Source organism: Medicago truncatula, chromosome 1 (genome assembly GCF_003473485.1).
Source record: "Medicago truncatula cultivar Jemalong A17 chromosome 1, MtrunA17r5.0-ANR, whole genome shotgun sequence".
Taxonomy (NCBI): Eukaryota; Viridiplantae; Streptophyta; class Magnoliopsida; order Fabales; family Fabaceae; genus Medicago; species Medicago truncatula.
Genome location: NC_053042.1, coordinates 17149186 through 17171121, shown reverse-complemented (window position 1 = coordinate 17171121; position 21936 = coordinate 17149186). Strand labels below are relative to the sequence as shown.

The window sequence follows — 21936 nt, the reverse complement described above, 5'->3', positions numbered from 1 at the left end:
TTGTATCTTTATCGAGCCATGAACAAACCAATGTGGTACATGAACTCTTTGCAAGTTTAATTCATCATGATTGTTTAAACACTTAACTTGAGTTCATTTTTATTATGCTTTTTAAACTGAATTTTCTTAACGAAGGACATGAGAGAAAACCAAAGCATGCTATAGAGAGATACTTTAGAACATGTAGGGTTGAACGAGCTTCGTCGCCATTATTTATCGGACCTGCGACCAAAGTAAATTTCAGATAATAGCTTGGATGTCCGAGTCGACAGCAACGACATGTGTATTCGATCCAACGACGAGGACACGTATAGTAGAATGCTATTGGCAGGTTTCACAATCTAAATAAAACATAAAATAGAGTCAAGAGATGATCCATGTTGCTGACCTTCACCTTCATGCTTCATGCCCTGATCTAAAATTGGTTTGATATAAAATTCATGATAATGTACGAAAAGTAACACTTGAACTAGTGTTATTAATTGAAATTACTCAAACCGATCAGACTCATGGGGTGGTTTGACTTCACAATTAGTTGAACTCACTGAACTCCACCATCATTTACTAATATACTCTTATTAATTGTAGTTATTAAAGTAGTTAAGTGGACTAAATTCAATTAATAATGAATTTCAATAAAAGTAAAAAAACAAGGGTTGTATTAGTGGTTAAAGTCAATTATATTGCGACAAAAAGTGCAAAAGTGACATTTTTTATAACAAAAAATTTCAAAGTTGTTATAAAGCAATTAATGTCAAAGCATCATTCTTTTATTTTCATTTTTTTAGATACACAAAATAACAATTTATTATTGAAAATTCACACCTAAATGGAGGAGCTAGGGTTCTAAACTCAATCATGATGTTAATCCTAACAATTTCAACGTTTTTGACAATTTGGTTAGGATTTTTGAACATGTCAAGCCTCATTACATAATGGACAATGTTGATTAGTTGCAGAAACCGTGTATTGATATCTGATTTTAATTGTGAGCGCTCATCTGCATGACTTAAATTAGACATAATTGTCACTGTAAATTCACGAAGTTTATTAAAAGCATACTTTAAAGAAGAAAAAACCTGATTATGATTGTTTTCGATCTGTAACATTCAATCCATTATTTATAATACACTCAAAGAACATGTATAATAGTCTCTATAATCCTTGAAGATCATGGCATGTAAAAAATCATGGAAAGCTGGAACACAATTACTCAGAAACACTCTTTACAAAATGTTTTCTTATCAAGGGGATTACAACCTCGCTCCAATCTAAAACAGACCCAACAATTTCCTCAAACGCATTATTACATTCGTTGCCATCCTTTCCCTCTACTGACCATTTGAAGGCCTGAATACTGTATAACCATTGACACCAGTCAAATTCGAGTAATCTTGATAGTATGAGTAACCATCAATGTCTGGATTTCTCAAGCCAAGATAAGATAGATCAGAACCAGCCATCTGCCATTGGTTTGGAACCAACCCATCTACTTTTCCATTTCCATATAGTGTGCTTGCTTGTGGATGATAATCCCTCATTGAGTCAAAATGTCCCCTAGAGGGGTTATACCCTTGTTGAAACCCAGGATCATGGTAGCTTCGTGATCTCTCAAACCTACAAGAACTGGTTGAGGATCCCAAATCATCATTTGTATCCAAGTTTCCTGGAAAAGTGAACTGTCGATTTAGCATATGTGATCCATCATTGAAGGATTGGAAGACTGAACTTGTCCCGGCTGCGTTCCCAATACCATGCTCATCATCAAGCAGATCATTTATGATATCGAGGTGAGGGAACTCATCCGCCAACAACCCTTGGTTCTGACGCCTAGATGTGCAGGCTTGGAACTCATCCGCCAACAGCCCTTGGTTCTGACGCCTAGATGTGCAGGCTTGGAACTCATTTGGCAGTTGATCGAAAGATCTACTGTCTACTGGCTGGAACAAGTCCAGGTTTTGAACATCATTGAGTCGGGAAGATGGTTCATAGTGCATGCTTCTGCTGGCTTCCCTTTGAGAACTCTCCATCCAATGCAGCCCATTTTGCAAAACATCACGAGTAAGCATACCAAAAGGAACACTAGCCTGGCCAGCCATCGAACCCATATTTTCAGAGCTCTGAGACAAAAACATTGGCGATGATACTAAAGATTGCTGTGAATAGCCTGAAGATGGATTTACTCCTGAACTAGAGGTGGAATGAGTGAAACTGGTAGTCGTTGAAGCTATTTGATTCCCCATCATTGCATTTCTGTATGACTGAGGAACATTACTATGAGTAGCAGGTGAGGGATCAGGACCCAATCGGCCAGTTGCACTCGCTGAGCGTGCAAGAGGCGGAGCTGTTTGAACCACAGAGACCGAAGTAGTTGGCCTGGGACCACCAGGAACCAAAGGAGCACTGGAAGGCCTTGACATCATAGTCACTTGTGCAATAGGTTTTTCGGTTGGTCTTGGAGGTGAAGTCTTCTGGATTTCTGTTTTAGGCACAATTGTTGGTTGTGAAGCAGACGTTAAAGATGAAGATGTATCTTTACCTGTCTGTTGTGTGACACTAAAAGATGTTTTCCTGACATTAACAGGTGAGGGTAAGTTTCTAGAAGGACTCCTCGGCGAGGATGGCCCTACTGATGTCATCTCTTTCTGTGGACTCCCATTATCAACAGGTTTTTCAACATGAACTTGCTCTTTAATGTTTTGTTTCTTTTGCGGTAAAAGAACTTCCTCTTCCTATCAAATAGAAGAGCATCACCAATTAAATCATGTTCGCATTGAAATTGCACTAAAAGGAAAAGGTAAGTCAAAGGACATCTTTAAAAATGACTAAACATGTAATCATGAAGTTTACATCAATTCCAAACCCAATCTCCCACCCTTCAAGAAGAAGTAAGTACAGATCCCTATGCTACATAAAAGCAGCACGTGTAAAATAAAGTAAGGAATGAAAAGCTGCAAAATGTGAAAATGAGTACGATTGCGCAGCCTCTTTCAATATTAGATTACCGATAGATAATTCAGTATCTCGCCCAATAGCTTAAGCTTTTGAGATAGATAATTCATGACAGGTAAAAAAGAAACTGGGAAAATTCAAGTATTATTATCAAACATGAGAAAGTAACATGTAGCATGAAAGAAAATCATGAGCATGAGCTTTAAGAGAAAAACCTTTCTGGCAACAGGCTTGTTGAGCCACTTCAACCGATCCTGTAAGCAGATTGCACCCTCGGACTCAGATTCACCTACCTTACCACTTCCAGACTCGTTAATATCAACAGCATTTGAAGCTGAACCAGATGCCTGACTGTCCATTTCAGCTGTCCAATTACTCCCATTACATGATGCTTTTACTTGGTTCTTACCTCTACAGACAAAAGGTGGAAAATTAAATTAATACAAAACAACTTTAACATTCATCCCCGTGAAAGAAACAATGCATAAACTTACCTGCTAGGCGATTTCTGGACTTTGTAATTTGAAAAGGAGTTCCCCTTGTAGGGATCATTCATCACCACTGAAGGCAACGAATCAGTAGAGCATGTCGAAGAACTGTCATCTATCACTGAACTGCTCCTTTTCTCGGCCATTCCATTTTGCACAGGTGCAAGACCATCTATACCATTGCTAATAGCCTCAGTTGAAGGATGAGCTTCCGATGCATCAGTATCCCAATTAACAGGACTTGCATCTCTCTCTTCTGAATCAGGCTGAATAACTTCGTCAACTCCTACCACAGAATCAGACAAATCAGAAACAACTTCCAGGGCATCAAGCTTTTCATCCAGAGTTTGAACCTCATCCAAGTTAGAATCCTTTTTCTCATAAGAACCATTGTCTTGCTGCTTGTCATGTACTGCCACAGTAGGCCTTTCATCCTTACTTTTATCCTTTCCTTTACGGTTGTTTCGTTTTTGTTTGGCCTGGAGTGACAAGAAACAAGTTCTGTCAGCAGTTCAAGAGGAAAACCCAGAACTACTCTCACAAACCCCGTGTATTATGACGTCCTTTAATCCCACTAGTAGCATGTATGCTACGGGAAAGGGGACATGAAGAAGAAGCTGGGAAGTTATAATTACTAAATTGATGGGAAGATATTTCCGTTGAAGGAATAATTAGCCAGAAGAATATCAATTGGCTTGTCACCTAAGCTATTTTATGGGAATACAAGGTTGGAAAATAAGTAAAGGATCATAAACATGTACATCGAAGATAGACAGAAGAAAATCATGTATGCCCAACCTCATTAAAAACTAATATGCCATAGATTCGGGTTTCAATAAATTATAAACTCAAGTCATAGCAAATATCATATATCAGAACTAGATCATTTCTTTAAAATAATAATAAAACAATTGCATTACAATGTTACTAAATGTTTTGATTTTATAGATGTAATTTACGATCCATGTTCTGTAGAGGAAATCATATGAATTATTTGATCTTGAATCTTAGATGATTTAGTATAAACCCAATTTGTTATCAGGACAACCACAAAATGCAGTACTTATGTGAAAACAATTTCAGGATATCAGAGATCCCTTGATGATGAATTTAGATGCCACACCTGTTTCTTCTTTGCCTTCTTTTCCCTCTCACTAACTCCACGTTTTGCTTTCTGTTCAGTTTCAGCCAGCCATGCTGCCTCTTCTTCACGGATGAGCTCTTCTTGTCTCTTCAGAGCAACGGCTTCCTGGTAAGAAACCTCAATTTTATTGCTGCATTCATTAGGTAGATGGTTAGGATAACCTAATCCATTAACAGCTTACACAGTCTATACTTACAAGTAAACAAAGATTAAGAAAATAATCAGTACAAACATAATAAACACCTTACATACCAAAATAAAGTTAAGCATGTCTTGTTTTATCATTCATACATCAACGCCTCATATTACAACTACACAAAGCTCAGGTTGCAAGATGTTAACAAGCATCGAATCAATTTCGTGTAGACAATGATACTGCACTACATGCTTATGGATAAACTTTCATCCACAGTAAAATTAATCGCACAGGCATATGTATCAAACTATCGGATATCAAAGCCAAAAGCCTAGCCACATATCATTTCATATCGTCCAAATCATGTCCCATGGTTGTCCATCTATCCAAACTCAGTATCAGTATAATAAATAGCACAAACTACACACTAATGCTTCAGAATGTCATGTAGTGAAACCAAGGTTGTTAGTAGTTAGCATTAACAGGCTGAAAGCCCCTTATGTCTCACGGTTAGTAGTGGAACTTTTGCGGTAAGTTTTTTTCATGCTACCATGAATCACAGTTTGAAATTTGAATGGACAAGATTCCGAAAAAGAAGTTGACAATTTGACATCATACTGAAACAAAGACTAACAATTTTTTGCATGTTTCTATTAAAATATGCAAACGTAATATCGATTAAACTTCATTTTGCAAGCATTCTTTTGGTTAAAATTGAGTTTGCTATTAAGTGGGGTTATGTTTGGATACTTTTCCTCAAACATATATATCTGACAAAAAAAAAAATGTTTTGATATTTATAAAAAGTACTTTTGAATGTAAAATTATACTTAAAAAGTGTATGTGTAAGTGTCAAATTATATTTTTTATATCAGTTTGTTGAAAAAACAAATAATAATTTGCAACAGAAGTAAGACGAAAAAACATACTGCATGGAAAAAATCTAATTCAATTTGGATGAAATTACATAATAACAAGATAAAACATCTACTAATTAATTTCTTCAACTTGATCCTATCTTATTTATTAATATTTAATAAATTTTAAATTTAAATAATCGCATGAATTTTATTCCTAATGCATCTACTTATTAATTTCTTGTACTGGATTTTATTTACTTTTTCTTATTTTAAAACTTAAATGAACACATGAATATAGTTTTATTCTTAATATATTTAACTAGTTATTATCGGATATATATTTTGTAAAACTCACCATTAGATTGAAATTTTATATCATATAGATCATCTCAAAGTTTACATAAATTTGAAGTCATTTGATATGTCACTGAGATGTCATAAAGATAAATGTCTTAACTGCTTTTACTGAATACTGTTAACCTTTGTGCATCTTAATAACATATCAAATAATTTCAGTGTAATATAAAATTTTATATAAATGATGTATATCTTTCAATCCAATGGTGAGTTATATAAATTATGTATCCAATAAAAACTTGTTGAGTGGTGTAACTTTACACAAGTTTTGCATTGATGTATTTTGATCCCTCCTCAACATAATATATATATATAAATGAGAGAAAGAAATGAGAAACATACAATGAACAAAAAAATGTCTACTTTGATTTTTAACGAGAATGGAGATGACGGACTGGACTGGATGTAGCATATATTGGACATATGGGAAGAAAATGGTTCTTTCATTTGGATGTGAACATACTTTCACAGTTTCACTACAGGATTCAATATAGAAAGTGAACATACAAAATATTCTATTAAAAGGAAGCAACACGGAGAACCAAACACGCTCTTTGTAATTTGCAACAGATGACCTAGACAACATTTGTTGGCATGATAAGAAATCGATCACACAAGTCCATACTAACTTGCCAAGTACTCACAGCTACTTTGAACAGAAAATCGCCTAACAGTCACCGTATAAAAACTTAATCCTCTCAACAAAATACAATACTGAAATCTTTATTCGAGTAAGAGTATTATCAACAAATATACAGCGGCAACAACAAGAAGAACCAAGCCTTTTCCCACCAGAACTAATTGTATATAATACCTGAATACGTGGGCAAGGACAAATATTTCCAGAGTCCTACGACCCAATTCTGTGAGACGCCTTTCATCACGCTCTATAGATTCTTTATTGAAGTCATCCCCAGAGTTTCCATCCTGCCAAAAATAGGCGAACACAAGGTTCTTAGCAATCAAAAGAGTTTTGAAACTACAAAACCAAAATATACCAATATCCATTGACAACAACTTCCCAGGTGACAAGAATACCACTCTACATGTGCAATTTGGTCATAGCCAACTAGGCCTAGTTTGTAGATTATGCTAACCAGCTGACAGAAGTTAACTAAAAAATTTAAAACAATGGGGCCTGTCGTTTATGGGATAGATCTTTAGTTTTCCGCCTTTACGTAATTTCTTGCTCGGTTAGTTCTTTAAAATTTTCTATCATCAATACATAAACACTATCAGGGTTGTTGGAAGTATTGCTGTTATTGTTTGTTATGATTGAATCACATTAATTTTTATCATGTGTCTTTTCTTCCCAAGTCTTCCCTGTGTCGCCCGCTATCAACATAATTCCAATCAATTAACCAACACAAACAATTTCTCACCTTTGTGCGATTTTGAGGACCTTTCTCATCTTTAGGAGGGAGAGGTTCTATAGCAGCCCTCTCAAGTAACAATAGAACATCATCCACCAGTACAAACATATCTTTCTCAGCACGGACAATTGGAGCTGGCATTTCTTCAGCGTCCAACAATTTTACCCTACCTTTCTTGGACTTGGTCTGGCCTTCAAGAGCCTTCAATCCACTATATAAGGAGTCCATCACCAAAGTAGAGGTCACTTCTTTCTCTATAAAGAAGTGTTTTACTACTACTTTCAAAATTACATCTGTTTTTTCCCTAGACATGCGGCGCCTAGAAGTTTGGTCAATTTCTCGCCAAAATTTACAGAAGCTGCAAACATTGCAAATCCATATTTAATTTATCCAGCAAAATATGAACCAAAATTTCAAGATCTGATGTAAGTAATAAAGAATCCTAGTATGATAATATATCAAATAGGATAAACAGTGTATACCCTATTAAACTTTCCATGGAATGTAGAATATAATAATATATAATATACAAGTAAATCTTCATATACATGAAAACAGGCATAAGATTACACAAAGTTGCCTAGAGTGCATCTGACTATTGTCACGCTACAAGACTAAACTACAGTGCTACCCTTCTGTATTGATTTCTTTCCTACCACGCATAACTAACACTTTTTACTTTCCTAGATTAAAGGATAATTAACTTAAATGATTTAAAACATCAAGTAATAAAGTGCTGATGATCACAGAGTATGAAAAGATAATAATTTAAAAATCCTCACGTTTTAGGTTACACTTTTGATCAAGATAAAGAATAACAGCAGACATAAGGAGATAATTGATATTCCATATAGAGAGAGGGCATATCAAGTAAGAGTAGCGTCTTATTGTGAGAGATGAGAGCGGAAAATATAAACAATAGGATGTAAATAGGATGTAAAGTAACTATCCGGATCAAATTCCCTTTTAAATAATAAATATATATTGGGTGCTACGCCATCTCTCTCGGACATCCCCCTTTTTACTCACGTCCAATTCATTGTACGCAATTCATGCACAGTTGTCTCTCAAATTTTTCAGTTTTTTCAATCAGATTATAAAAAAAGTGTGGTTGATTTCATTTTAGGTGGTCAAGCCTCAAGTGTGGGGTTCATGGAAACCTGACAAGATTCGCACATGCTTGTTCTACTAATGGTCAAAATTTTATGCAGTCAAAAAATTTGAAAGAAAAACACAAAAATACTTTCAGTAATCAAGATCAGGAAAATATGGCAAGAACAATAACACGCATCACCAGACAGAAAAATGACTTCGAGAAGTCATTTTCGAAAACAAAATTGTAGTAGAACCGCAAATGAGAAATGGTGCAGAGAGGGGAGGAAGCGAGTGGATATACAAAAGAGAAGAACAACGTTCAGTTTAAAATTGAAATTGCATCTGGACCTTTCATTTTAGTACAATGGTGACTATTTAACCCCCATCTCTCACAATAAGACACTCCACTCTTCTCACTTGATAAGCTCCCTATTTATATATTTCAAAAGGTAATACTAATGAATACAAAATACCTTGACCACTTAGCTTTATCCTCTATCAGCTTCCCAAGCTTGCTTCTTCTCTCCTCCACAAAACGCCGACAAATTTGTTCTACATTTGTCAAATAGACCCTAACAAGCTCTCTCCTATACTGGCAATCAAGGCAACGAAAAGGCCTGTCAGCTTTTTCCCTGTGCATTAAAAAAACATATGGTCATACATCTGAATGAAAAGCTACAAAGCACGTTGCACTAATGCAAATAAAAGCAATTAAGAAAGTAAAAAGATATAATCCAACAGCAGCATAGTTTCAGAAAGGTAGGTGTTATATCGTGATCAAGAGTATATTAATTTAAACACCAGAAAGCAGGAGAGCCTCACAAAATTACAACCAAACGAACCAACATACAACAGTCAATCTGCTGTGTACATCTGTTAGCAGAGGTTTACCTAGGTCGAGCAGAACAAACTTAAACACGTCATAGAAAATGTTTTTATATCCTTCCAATAGGATAACAATTTTCAGCAAAAATAAAAAATCTTTGAAGGAGATAGAAATCATTTTAAAGCTAAATTTAAAGCTTCTGAAGAAGGAACCCAGAATATCTGTTTAAAACGCCAATTACTAATTGGCAGTCTTTAGGGTGTTAACGATAAAAACTGGTTATTTGAAGCTCCTCCACAGGAATAACCATCAGAATATAATAAAATAGTGGGTGACTTTGGTATGCATTGGGTAACCAATGTAACAAGATATGTGGGGGACATGCGTGTAATTCTTCTAAACATCCTAGAGTGCTATTCATTAACCTATTATAGTAAGTCAACTTAAGGGAAACACCAGTTCACCGCTTCAACAAGGATATCTAATGAGATAGAAATCATTTTAAAGCTAAATTTAAAGCTTACAACATGTTGTAAGCTAAATTTAAATCATTTTAAAAACACCTTATATATAAAAACACTTAAATGTCGTACATGTTGTAAGCCCTTTAAAATTTTGGCCTCATTTTGTAATTTCACATTAACGCGTATTAAACAAAATCCAACAACAGTCCACATTAGATAGTTATAGGTCAGTCAATCCTGGACAGCAGCACAGAGCAGCTGATTCCAAAAACAATATAATGGATCATTAGATTACGGCTGTATTGAAGATTATGGATACGGGATTAAAAAATTATACTCGTAAATACAAATGGTCAAATAAAAAATTTCCCATAACTACAGAGATTCATAATTAATAAACAAAAGCCATAGTCCTGACATACAATCACTATCAATCTACACAACATTAATATGTCAGCAACGAAAAAAATTCAAGAATAAGGGAAAGAAACAGGTAGTGCACACCCCATCACTAGTTAAAGAAATAGAGCTATGTGCAACAGAAAGAAGCTATGAATGACTAAGGTATGTGAAACAGAGGCGGCAGCGACAAGACCTAAGAACAAATGCTGGTTTATTTGAAAACAGAAAAAGAAGGATTTGGCCTAAAATTGCTTGAGGGAAGTAGTTGGAAAATGTGTAGGAAGAACACTGGTGTGCAAACAAAAGGTTGCCTTACGGCCTATGGGGTTTTATTGATAAATGCAGGGAGACTAATTTCATCTCCCCAGAAATTAGTAGCCAATGGAGAAAATGGAGGATAAAATAGGAATTTCATCTCTCTTCAGAGTTGAAGCTGCTAGCTGCAAAAGGTTACACTCTTGGGCAATTTTGTTCGAATATAAAACACAACATGACAGAACATGGGGTTTACCAAAAAAGAACAATACCTAATAGACCTAAAGAAAATAGAAATCCTTACTCTTAAGTAGATGTAGGTACATACTAAGTCAAAGTATTTGCGAAAACAATGTCATTGAAAATACTGCTGGGTTGCAAAATAACAAAAATGAGATCTGGGGTTTACAATCCCAGAGATGAATGTTAAAACAATGATATGAAGGTATTCATAACCTACTTCGCAAAAAACTATTCAGAAGATTTCAACAAAGAAAGAGTATCGTTTCTTGCTAGCTATAAGATTTCAAATAAACTGCATTCAAAAAAGGAAGAGTCGCTCACACTAGTAGATTAGAGAACATTCGTGTTTTCTTCTTTCCAGATAAGTAACAAAGTCAAAAACACATGCATACACGGAGATGCATATTTGTAATATTGTATATATAAATAACTTAAAAAATTAAGCATATAGAACACCAACCTAATGACTTGAACTTGAGCTTTTATTATCAGGTTGTCAGACTCGTCAACAAAGCCGTCTCTCACCTTCGAAATCTCCATAAACTTTTTCCATCCCCAGTCATGCTCTTTCTTCCAAAACCGGTGCAATGTATCTAAAAAATTTCAGGTAAAATAGGTTAATAATGCTGTTTCAAAAAACTGTAACTCCAATAACTAAGGTAATTATTTACTAACGGACCAGAATATTTTGATTTCTTGGCGTCTTTGTTAACCACAGCTATTGTAAATTGTGCAAAATGACTCCATCCTGCATTGCCCACAAAAGGAAGGGTAAATATAAAAGAAGTCAAGTATTGTTGGATTAAGAGTAGCTAGGAAAACTAAAAAATCATAAATGCAATGTGAAAATTCAAGAATCAAACCTGGAAGAAGTTTGTCATGATTAGCAACACAAAGAAACAGAGAGAGATGATTGCATACATCACAACCTTGTGGGTAAATTAAAATATACCTGCCATATATTACATCACCATTAGATCCAAACCCCAACTATAAAGCATGGTATCTGTCAAATCTTAAGGAATGTCTCAGTAACATATGCAATCAGGTATGTTAATTATGTCATTGTATTCTACTTACTTCTGATATATAATGCACCTTTCACAAATCAAGTAAAGTATATTCCCCTTATTTAACAAATTAGATGGTTACAAAGTCATAATGTATAGGAAACACTAAGTAACCCAAACCAATAGTTTTCCCTCTTAACAGAGATGTGTATAGATAAATGCATTTCACAAACAATTAATTGTCAATACTCATAGATTCATGAAACAACAACATGAATGACAAAAGACGCAATGGTTTATCTGGTTACAAAATGTTCATAAACATGTATGCCAATAAGTTTATCGAAAGCCGCATACCACTTATAGTTGCCAACTTCAAATGCATTACTACGAAGTTCCCTTTTGGTAATCTTTGAAAAGTTTTCTATCTTCCAAGTATATTTTCCATACAACTCCGATGGTTTTGGTCCTGTTAAATGGAAAAAAAATAAAAAAACATTAGATTTTAAACAACTGTTGATAGAAAACTAATTCTAACAATTGTAAATTCACTACCATCATCATCCTCGTCGGTGTCCCAGTAAGGAGGTGAAGTCGACGGAATTCCATTTTCCACCTGCTCAGAAGATCGCCATTCTGCCAACTCTTCCCCACGGTGCCCACTATAACTTCCCTCCACAGACTTTCCCGCTCCAGATTCCTCACTCGCAACCCCAGCCATTTCTTGATCAAGCACTATTTCACTAACACTCTTCTTATAACAGCTGCAGCATAGAATCACAAAAACAAAGCACCGAAATCAATACCCTAAAACCCCACATTGTGTTATATCATAGTAAACCATTCAAACAACCTTTTCGCATAAATAAATCATGCAAACATTTCCAACTGCATCGCAAAAAATCCTACACTGTAGCATCGACACTTCTGATTGAAGGTGTGTCCAGTGTTCAACATGTGTCTGTGTCACCGACATGACACTGGCATGTAATTTTGTTCAATTAATTCATTTAAAAATTATGTCGTGTCAACCTGTCCCTGCTTCATAGATCCTACGTACTGATTACAAAAAGTCAACTTCTACTACTTACAATTATAAATTAACAGCACCACATGAAAAATTAACTATAAGCACACATTGTGGCAGAAAAATTAATTATAAGTACACAACAAATTCAAATTCAAATGGTAACAATTCATCAAATGAAATCAGCACATGATAATTTAAGATAACCTAAAAATAATTCATTTCTAATACTATTGAACCCAAAAACCTAACTAAAAATATTAACCCAAAAAACCCATGAATTAAACCCTAAAATATAGATTGAAATTTTTTAAAAATTAAACCCAAAACAAATCAAATTAAATTAACACAAAAAACAGTTACTAACGCAAATTGCATGAAAGTGAAAACTGAAAATTCATAATAAGAATGAATACAGTAAAAGCGAATAAGATCTAAGGAAACGATTTGAATGAGAAAAATTGATCGAAATCGAAGAAATGAAGTGGAATTGAAAAACCCCGAAAAAATTGATGGAATGAAATGGAAAAAGTGGAATTGAAAAATTGGGGTGGGAATGAATGGATCGAAGATAGAGAGAGCGAACCTGGAATCGAAGGAGGAGATGACAATAGCGGCGTGAGAATCCTGAGATTTTAGAGAGAGAAAATGGGATGAGAGAGAAAATTGATAGAAAGAAAAAGAAGATGAATAACGGAGAACAAAGGCATTCGCATTACCCAAACAAAAAATATTGAAAATTGCTATTTATTTTTCTACTTTGTTTGTCTTTATTTTTTTTTTATTTTTTTTTTTTTCTACTTTGTTTGTCTTTTTTTTGTTAAGGATGCTTTTTTGTCTTTATTTTTTTTTTTATTATTATCTATAACAGTATTATTATTTATTTTTTTGGTAGTGTTAGTACAAAGTAACAAGGAAAAAAAAAGTAAAGTAAAGCCGAAATGTTTATAAGTCTTAGCTCAACTGGCAAATGCCGAAATTGTAAGGTCGGACGTCATGGTTCGAGTTCAAATCTGGGACCTCACAGTTGTGTGTGAGTTTATTTTCAGTGAATTCATCTAAGACCAAAAAAAAAAGTAAAGCCGAAATTAAATTTCAAGTTTATCTTTTAGGGTGACAGAATATTACAGTGTTGTGCGACGATGAAAGACCGATGACCAATTGTATTTTATAATGTGTTGGATTGTGCAAGTTGTTGCAAAGATGCTTGCTAATAGGTTGAAGAGATTGTTGCATAAATGTATTTATGATAATCAGTTTTTTTTTAAGAGAGAGGTTAATTCTTTTGCTAAAAGGTTAATTCTTAATAATGCAATGGTAACAATTAAAGTGGTGCATCTTATCAAAAAAAATTAAAGTGGTGCATCACATGAAGCTTAAGAAGCGTGGTAATGATCGTAATGTAGCATTAAAGTTGGATATTAGTGAGGCTTGTAATCGAATAGATTAGGTGTACCAGATGGAAGGTATGTTGAAGATGGGTTTTGGCCCTTAGTGGGTCGTGTGTATTTTGATGTGCATTGAATCACTAGATATTCAGTGATTGTGAACAATGACATGGTGGGTCCTATTATGCCTATCAAAGGGTTGCGACATGGTGACCCCTTGTCACCCTATTTAATCATTATGTCTAGGAGGTCTATCAACTCTGATTCAGAAAGTTGATGGTCGCAGTGATTTATACGGCATTAGCATTTGTCATGACACGCTCATTGTTTCTCACCTATTGTTTGCATATGACTGTTTTTTCAGAGCTACTAAGCATTAAGCGCAAGTAATAAAGGATATTATATTGACCTATGAAGATGCTTCTGAGTATGCGATTAATTTGGTGAAGTTTGAGATTTTTTACGACAACAATGTACAAAAACCCACGCAACATGCTATAACAAATATTCTAGGTGTCTGAGTAATGATGGCCATATGAAAATATTTGGGGTTGTTGTCAATGATTAAATTAAAGAGACCGCCTTTGGCTTTATCAAGGATAGAATATGGCAGAAAGTCAACTCTTAGAGTAGCAAATGTCTATCCAAAGCTAAACGTGAGGTAATGATCAAATAGGTCATTCAATCAATCTCATCATATGTTATAAGTATATCATTCTTCCGAACTCTCTCATCAATGCTATTGAGAAAATGTTTATTGAAAACAAAATCCTCAATTGATGTGTTAAGGATTACACACATATAAAAATTATTTTATCTTGTTATCTACTAATGTGTTTTGTGAGAAATGTTTCATTAAGAAAGCTCTCAAGAACGTTCTAGTTTCACAAATAATTATCTTCATCAAAATGGCAATCAAGCAAAAGGACAAAAAGTGAACTTTATATTTATATCCAGATTTGCATCATTGAGAAGAAATAAACATTATGCTCTTTGTCTTACCAAAAGAAGAAATATCGTATGACTTATGATGCAACAAGAGAATATTGTAACGACCCAATTTTAGGATTTTAATTATTTAATAGCTTTTTTTATTATTTAATTAATTGGTGTGTTTTATTTATTGGGTTAATTGGGGTTTATAGAAATTAAGGGTATTTTAGTAATTTTGGGTATGGAGAGTATGTAAGGAAGTTGGTAGTAACTCGGATAATTAATAGAATAGTGGTGTATGAGTAATAGTGGGGGTTTTAATGAGGTAATTGTGTAGTAACATTTTATGAGTGGTAGAAAGTTTGCTAAGCCCATTAGTGAGTGTGACTAAGCCCAAGAGTATATAAAAAAGACTATTACTTTTCCCACCCTTGTCCATTCTTGCGCGCCCTGTGCGCTTGACCAAATTACTTCTTGTTTGGATCACACAATCCGGACACGTTTTGGATTACGAAATTCAAAATGTTTCAAAACATGTGTTGTGCTATGTCAAAGTTTGATCCTGGCCAATAGAAGGGTGTAAACCTTTCCGGAGTATGTAGTCCGGACACAGTATACTTTATCCAGAATATAAAATTCAAAATCCCTAATATTTAAAAAAAGCGGGAAAAGTAACGGAAGTTTCCGAATTACGTAATCCGGAAACCTTGAATATATAAGACATCCCAGAACCTAGCTGCAGTTCACCACCTTTCTCTCCCAACACTCCCTACACCTTTAGAAACACACCATTTTGCGCGAAATTGTGATTTGGAGCAGCAATCTGGTCATCAAGATGCCTTAACATCATCATTCTCGACTGAATGCAAAGGTAATGTGTATATAAACCTTCCCTCATTCGAATTCTAGGTGCTTTCCTTTCGATCACGTTAGGTAATCTATATTGGAGCAGTTTGGAATATGTAATCCAGAAACTAACAATGTATTTCGAATTATGAAATTCGAACAACACCAGTATAAAAACTATGTGCATTTTCTAACCTTACTCTTGCACTGTTTCAGTAATGGATGTTCTCGTTGATGCCTCCATTGACAAACAACCTGATATTGTACCTTCTAGTGTGTTGCCGGTTGTTTCACTTGAAGTTTTAGATGATCCCGAAAATGCCAAAGTCGATCCCCCCACCACCAACACCGAAACATGATATTTTCTTAGGTGATGCAGAAGTAGATGGTGATGTACTTACTCCTATTCCTCCTGTTGTTTGTATTAATCATGAAGAACATTTTACCACAAACAAAAAGTTTTCTACGCGGAATGATTTGTTGGAGTAGGTTCGAGAGAAAGCAAGGAAGCTTGGATTTACAATCGTCATTGGTAAATCCGATAAAGATGACAATGGAAGAAGTGCATTTGTTACCGTGATATGTGAAATAGGAGGTTCATACAGGGAGTACAAGAGGAAGACTCGGTGCAAAATTGCAGGTTCAGTTAAATGCGAGTGTACGTTTCGGCTGAGAGGTTATTTGTTGATTGCTGGTGAGTGTGATTTGAGCATCAAAGTTGGTTACGGTACACACAACCATGACATGGCAGATGTGCTGAAAGGTCATAAAACTGTCGGAAGTCTAAATCCAAATGAACGTGTGCACCTTTATGAGATGGCTGAGCCGAAGGTTCCTCCGAGGCAAATGCTTACCAACTTAAGGAAGAGGAACAAACACACTTCAACTACAATCAAGCATGTTTATAATGCTACTCACCGGTATAGGATTAGGGGTTTGAGAACCGACATGCAACATCTCTTGAAATCGTTGGTTGAGAATGAGTATGTGTACACTTGTAGGAATTATCGTGATTTTGATTATATTAGTGATATATTTTGGGCGCACCCGAACGGTATCAAGTTGTTTAACACATTCTCTACGGGGCTTGTGTTGGATTCCACATATAATACCAACAAGTACCGTCTTCCATTGCTTGAGTTTGTCGCTAACACTTTTACCCAGCTGATATTCTCCATAGGATTTACTTATATGATGTATGAGAAGGAAGAACACGTTACTTGGGCTCTTGAGAGGTGTCGCAAACTGTTGCATTCCAAAGATCTTTACCCCAAAGTAGTTGTCACGGATCATGACAATGCTTTGATGAATGATGTGGATACCGTTTTCCCTGAGTCTACTGCTTTGTTGTGTGAGTATCATATTGAAAGGAATGTAAGAGCAAAGTGTAAGACGGATTGCAAAGTGAATGATCTCAAAGGCAAGGATGGCAAAGTTATAAAGCCAAATTCAATGGTGAAGACGATCATGCGTGCATGGGAGGATATTATGGATTCTGATACGGAAAAAACGTATGTTGATAATTGTAACCGGTTCAAAGTTGTTTGCGAAAAATGGCACAAGTTTGTGGAATATGTTGAAAGTACTATGTTGGGTCCAGTGAAGTATTGGGTGAATCAAGTCATGCATATGGAGAATACTACAACTAACAGAGTTGAATCTGCATACAACCGGTTGAAAAACTATCTGACTAACATCATGGGTGATTTAAGTACAAACTGGGAATCCGTTCACGACATGCTAGAGTCAGTCACAACATACTCACACACGCGTTTCCTTCCAGACGAGCATTATCATGCTTGAACATAGATTCAATGGAAAGCGTTTATGGTCTAACTTGATTCAAAACATATCAAGAAAAGTTTTGCATTATATCGCAGACGAGGCCGATCGAGCACTCGATATCGGAACGGATAAATCCAAATTTGGTTGTTTGAGTCAGATCACTTTCGGATTGTCGTGTGCGTGGTGATTGCATTGAAGATCAAGAACAACATCACCATTCGTTTGGATGAAATTCACACTTACTAAAAGAGGTTGAGGTTTAAGTATGAGGTTGACATGAAGGATAGGAAGGAAGACATCTCTCTGCTACCGGAATAAGATTTGCTTCAGGTATTTTCTTGACTTTCTGCCTCTGTTCTGCCAAGTTTTTATGTTATCTGTATGTACTGATGCACTTCGGATTTCATAATACGGAGCCGGTTTTGCAAATTCCGGATTATGAAATCCGGAAATATCACATTTACGCCCCATGCGACGTGAACTAGGACGAATGCATGGGGTGTATCGTATTCATTCAGATTACATAATCCGAAATGTACTAAATCTTTCCGAATTATGTAATCTGAAATGCATCAGTACAGATGCAGAGAGCACATTTTTCACAAATTGCATGTTTTTTCCATTACTTCTTAATCTGGCTGTTTTTAAAACGCATTCTAGGCCCAGTTCAAGAACGTGGACTACAACTTGAAGTTGCATATTAAAGAACAATTCCGACAGTTTGTTTTGCCGAAGACTACGTCATATCGGTCCTGCACCACCGGATAAATGGATGACCATGCAGATATGGGTTTTCTCATTGCACAATAATACAACCACGTCGTTGTTCTACTGTCCACTTAGAAAGGGCGATCTGAAACCTTTTTTTCCTCTATGGGGTGAACCGCCACTTGTTGAGCGATTAATGTGTTTGACACATGTGAATGACAACCATTTCATGATTATACATTCGAAGAGTGGTCCCTACAACATTTTGGCTCTACGACAACGCCTAAATTTTGGAAGGTAAAAAAATTGTTCTGGTAGAGTCCCATGGACAACGATTTTCTGATTCTGTTTTAGTAGCGTATGATATTTTTTAAATTTATTTGTAACAACTGAAAAGCGTTGTGGTATAAGAAACGAGAACGGATTTTTATTTGTTATTTTTATCAACATGTATTAACCGTTCTGGTATAATTTTTAATTATCTTTAATAAAAGTACGAGTAACAACTTTGTTAAATACCGTTCTTAAAAATTGTAACAAAAAAATCTTAATATAACAAAAAATACCGTTCTAAAAACCAAATACCCAACAGCCCTTTGAAAAAAAAACAATTTGCTTTAAAAAAAAAAAAAAACTCTATTATTTAATAAAAACTAAAAAAAAGAATAAAAAGAAAAATTATAAAAATACAATATCCAAAAAGAAACGCATAAGCTGATCCCTTCACCAAAAAAAAGAAAAAAACGCATAAGCTGATCGAACCCTTTCTCTTTCGTCTGAGAACGCGAATCTTCTCCCAACCAAAGCAAGCGACCGAACATTACATCCACCACCACACCACCGCTGGTGAGCCGCGACCACTCTCCTCCTTCTCCATCCATCACCACTGCATACTCCTCCATCTTCTGTTTTGATTCTTTAGTTTAGAGACATCTCTCTCCACAACAAACCCTAATTGTTGTAACTTGTAAGTTAATGTGAAATTGAATGTAATTGTCTTCAATTCTGATTCTGATTTGATGATTACATATGTTTTTTAGTTGATTGCAATGATTTTTCCTTCCATCTGTTGTTTTTAGGGTTATTTGCAGTGGGATTGTGTTGTTTTTAGTGTTATTAAAATTACTCATTCTTTTCTATCAAATTGATGCCATAAGCTTGTAATATCCAGCGATGCAAAGTGATAACAGTACTACATTGTTTTCTCATCTAAATTTGTTAACAAATAACAACTGAAGACTATTTTATTGTTTCAATTTGTTTTTCATGCTATCTGATGCAAAACTTTTTTCCTAAAAGAGAATAATAAGCAGAAAGCAATGGAAACTGTAGTAGTTCTAAAACAATGAAACAAAGATGTGTTAGGCTACTGTGACAGTAGAACCTGTGATAATATTTTACATAATTTTTTATAATGAACTTGTGACAATAGAACAATGAAACTGTATTACTTATGTAATTAGATGTGTTAGGATACTGTGACAGTAGAACCTGTGATAATATATATTTTGTTAATTTCTTTTGTTAATTTCACTCGGAAAGCGTAAAGTGCATCTATAGGTATGTTAGTTTATATATTATGTAGTTTAAATTTTGAACGATTCGTTTTTGGTTTATTACGACTTAAATGTATTGTATGCAATATGATTTATATATTTTGGTTTATTTCGAACCTCAGAAGCCATTCGAAAATCTCAAGAGCTTCAATAGCGTTGAACCCATTCAAAAATATGGTGCTTAAGTCTTCTTCCCAATCTCACCACCGTAAGTCTTCTTCCAGTCTCAATTCAATTTGGTTTGTTTTTGTGGTGTTTTATTTCTTAAATTTCAATTTTGTTAGTGCTGAGCTATTAGGATTGTGTATTTGATCATCAATTTTACCAATTTTGATTTTGTAGAATTTTAATTTTTCCTGATACTTTAGTATTAGGTACTTCATTGTTAATTCAATCCTCTTTTTTGTGTAAAATATTAAGCTATGGTTAGTGTTTAGTTGATGGGTTCCTTTATTTTTAATTAATTAATATAAGTGTTTAGTGAGTATTTGGATTTCACATGTGTTGATAGCTGTAATTTTTAGTGAGTTTTGTTGAAGACTAGTGAAATTTTGAAAATTAACTCTACTAGCAGTGTACAAAGATGTTTGTTTAGTTTATTTTCAATTTCTACTTCATTTTCAATTTAAGCAGTATTTTCATGGTCTCTGATCCAATATATGGATTCTCAATAGTGATATATATGACTGATATATGCTTCTGATCCCAACAAAGGTATTATATCATTTGCCAAGGATAACTTGGCTAAGATACCCCATACTGAGTGGAGAAATAACTAAATCATCATACTCCCTTCCTAGAAAGTGTTTTTTTGTTAAGAATATCTAAACAAACAACTCGGTACACTTTTTAGAAATATTATCATAATCAAAGCTAATATTAATTGACATGAATTTTTTCAAATAAACACTTAGAAAGGTAAATCTCTGCATAGAGAAAAATTCATGCAAATTTCAAACACATATTTTAAAGTAGGATTACTAGAAAGTTAATATTCTCAAAGGACTGAAATGTATTCAAAATTCATGTAGAATGACATTTTTCTGAAATGTACTTCAAATTCTCTAAAGGCATTTTCCAAGCAGATGTCACTTTCATGAATAATGTATGAAGTTATCATGTGATTCCAAGCTTGCCTATGTTTGTAATTATCTTATCTTCGATTTAGGGATCTTAAATTTCACTCTATGCAGTCCCTTTCCTCAAAAATCATCAGCAGTTCCTTTTAATCCACCACTTTTCCTTCATTATCCTTTTTTTTAATTTGTTTGGTATTATATTTTAAATAGAATTTATGTTTAAAACTTATGCATCAGTAGGTTTGTTACAAATCAAGAATGAGAGAGGGTGTATAGGTCTTAGTTCATCATTCTTTTTAATGATTAATAGGTATGAGTCTGTTTTAGTTTTATGCATCATTTTAATGTTGATGTACTCCTTTTCTTATTTACAATAGTCTTTCTTTACACTATCTTGATTCCATACATCAACTCCAACTCTCTTTTATTTATAAGAAGTTTGTATATATATATATATATATATATTGAACACTTTACTTTTATTTTGCAGATGAATAATGATGATATCAATGAAAATTTTGAAGATTTGGAAGAACAAGATGAAAAGATATAGATGTCTGTGTTTATATATATATCAAAGATGTTAATTGTGATCAAAGATAATCTTAATCTATTCATTAAAGATTAACAAAACAATATATTTTTATATATATTTAACAAGTATTTCATTTTGTTATATAGTTGTTTAATTCGAGATATTACATGTAAAAAATTGCATGAATATTATTGTTTAAGTTAATTTATAATTATTACAAGGTTTTTTGAAAGTGAGAATCACCGTGACCAAAATAATTGGTCCACGATTATTTTTTAGAAAAATTCTTTTCTTTATTGAAACGGTGAGAAACCGTTGTTGTAGTTTACGAGAATATTTATCAAGAACGGATTTCTAATCCTCCACGTACCAGAACCGTTGCAATTGCCAGTAAATAAGTGTTCTCTAAAGTTTTAATTCACTACGGATTTTAAATGGAAACGAAGGAAAAGCGTAGCTTTATAGAATTTTGAA

The 21936-nt window shown here is 34.4% G+C and overlaps 2 protein-coding genes and 1 long non-coding RNA gene across 4 annotated transcripts; 2 read left to right on the top strand and 1 right to left on the bottom strand.

Annotated features, from left to right (window-relative positions):
• Window positions 1-1062: 1062 nt before the first annotated feature.
• On the bottom strand, window positions 1063-13365 carry LOC11434467 (TNF receptor-associated factor homolog 1b). Of its 2 annotated transcripts, XM_024775052.2 has the most exons (14): window positions 13219-13341; window positions 12459-12664; window positions 12161-12369; window positions 11963-12074; window positions 11459-11547; window positions 11275-11343; window positions 11056-11188; window positions 8879-9037; window positions 7320-7668; window positions 6752-6864; window positions 4564-4714; window positions 3447-3919; window positions 3168-3363; window positions 1063-2732 (listed from the first exon to the last, which is right to left on the bottom strand). In XM_024775052.2, exons 3-14 carry the CDS (start codon window positions 12324-12326, stop codon window positions 1332-1334), a joined length of 3411 nt encoding a protein of 1136 aa, XP_024630820.1. In that variant the 5' UTR covers window positions 12327-12369; window positions 12459-12664; window positions 13219-13341; the 3' UTR covers window positions 1063-1331. The 2 variants fall into 2 exon arrangements, with proteins under 2 accessions (XP_024630820.1, XP_003590107.1); XM_003590059.4 differs by lacking the exon at window positions 12459-12664 and having other exon boundaries at window positions 13219-13365.
• A 2652-nt stretch (window positions 13366-16017) lies between these two features.
• LOC112418532 (protein FAR1-RELATED SEQUENCE 5-like) lies at window positions 16018-17602 on the top strand. The gene is made up of 2 exons (XM_024774914.2): window positions 16018-16125; window positions 16289-17602. Exons 1-2 carry the CDS (start codon window positions 16018-16020, stop codon window positions 17600-17602), a joined length of 1422 nt encoding a protein of 473 aa, XP_024630682.2.
• A 1394-nt stretch (window positions 17603-18996) lies between these two features.
• LOC25483022 (uncharacterized) lies at window positions 18997-21623 on the top strand. The gene is made up of 3 exons (XR_003011294.2): window positions 18997-19259; window positions 19971-20056; window positions 21418-21623. It is a non-coding gene; the product is annotated as an uncharacterized lncRNA (long non-coding RNA).
• The last annotated feature ends 313 nt before the right edge of the window (window positions 21624-21936 follow it).

Coding starts and splice junctions, on each gene's coding strand:
- LOC112418532 (XM_024774914.2), top strand. CDS start 16,018: ATGGATGTTCTCGTTGATGCCTCCATTGACAAACAACCTGATATTGTA. Junction 16,126..16,288: donor ATGATCCCGAAAATGCCAAA/GTCGATCCCCCC, acceptor TTGTTGGAGTAG/GTTCGAGAGAAAGCAAGGAA.
- LOC11434467 (XM_003590059.4), bottom strand. CDS start 12,326: ATGGCTGGGGTTGCGAGTGAGGAATCTGGAGCGGGAAAGTCTGTGGAG. Junction 11,344..11,458: donor TCATGACAAACTTCTTCCAG/GTTTGATTCTTG, acceptor TGGGCAATGCAG/GATGGAGTCATTTTGCACAA. Junction 3,364..3,446: donor GTCCAGAAATCGCCTAGCAG/GTAAGTTTATGC, acceptor TTTTGTCTGTAG/AGGTAAGAACCAAGTAAAAG.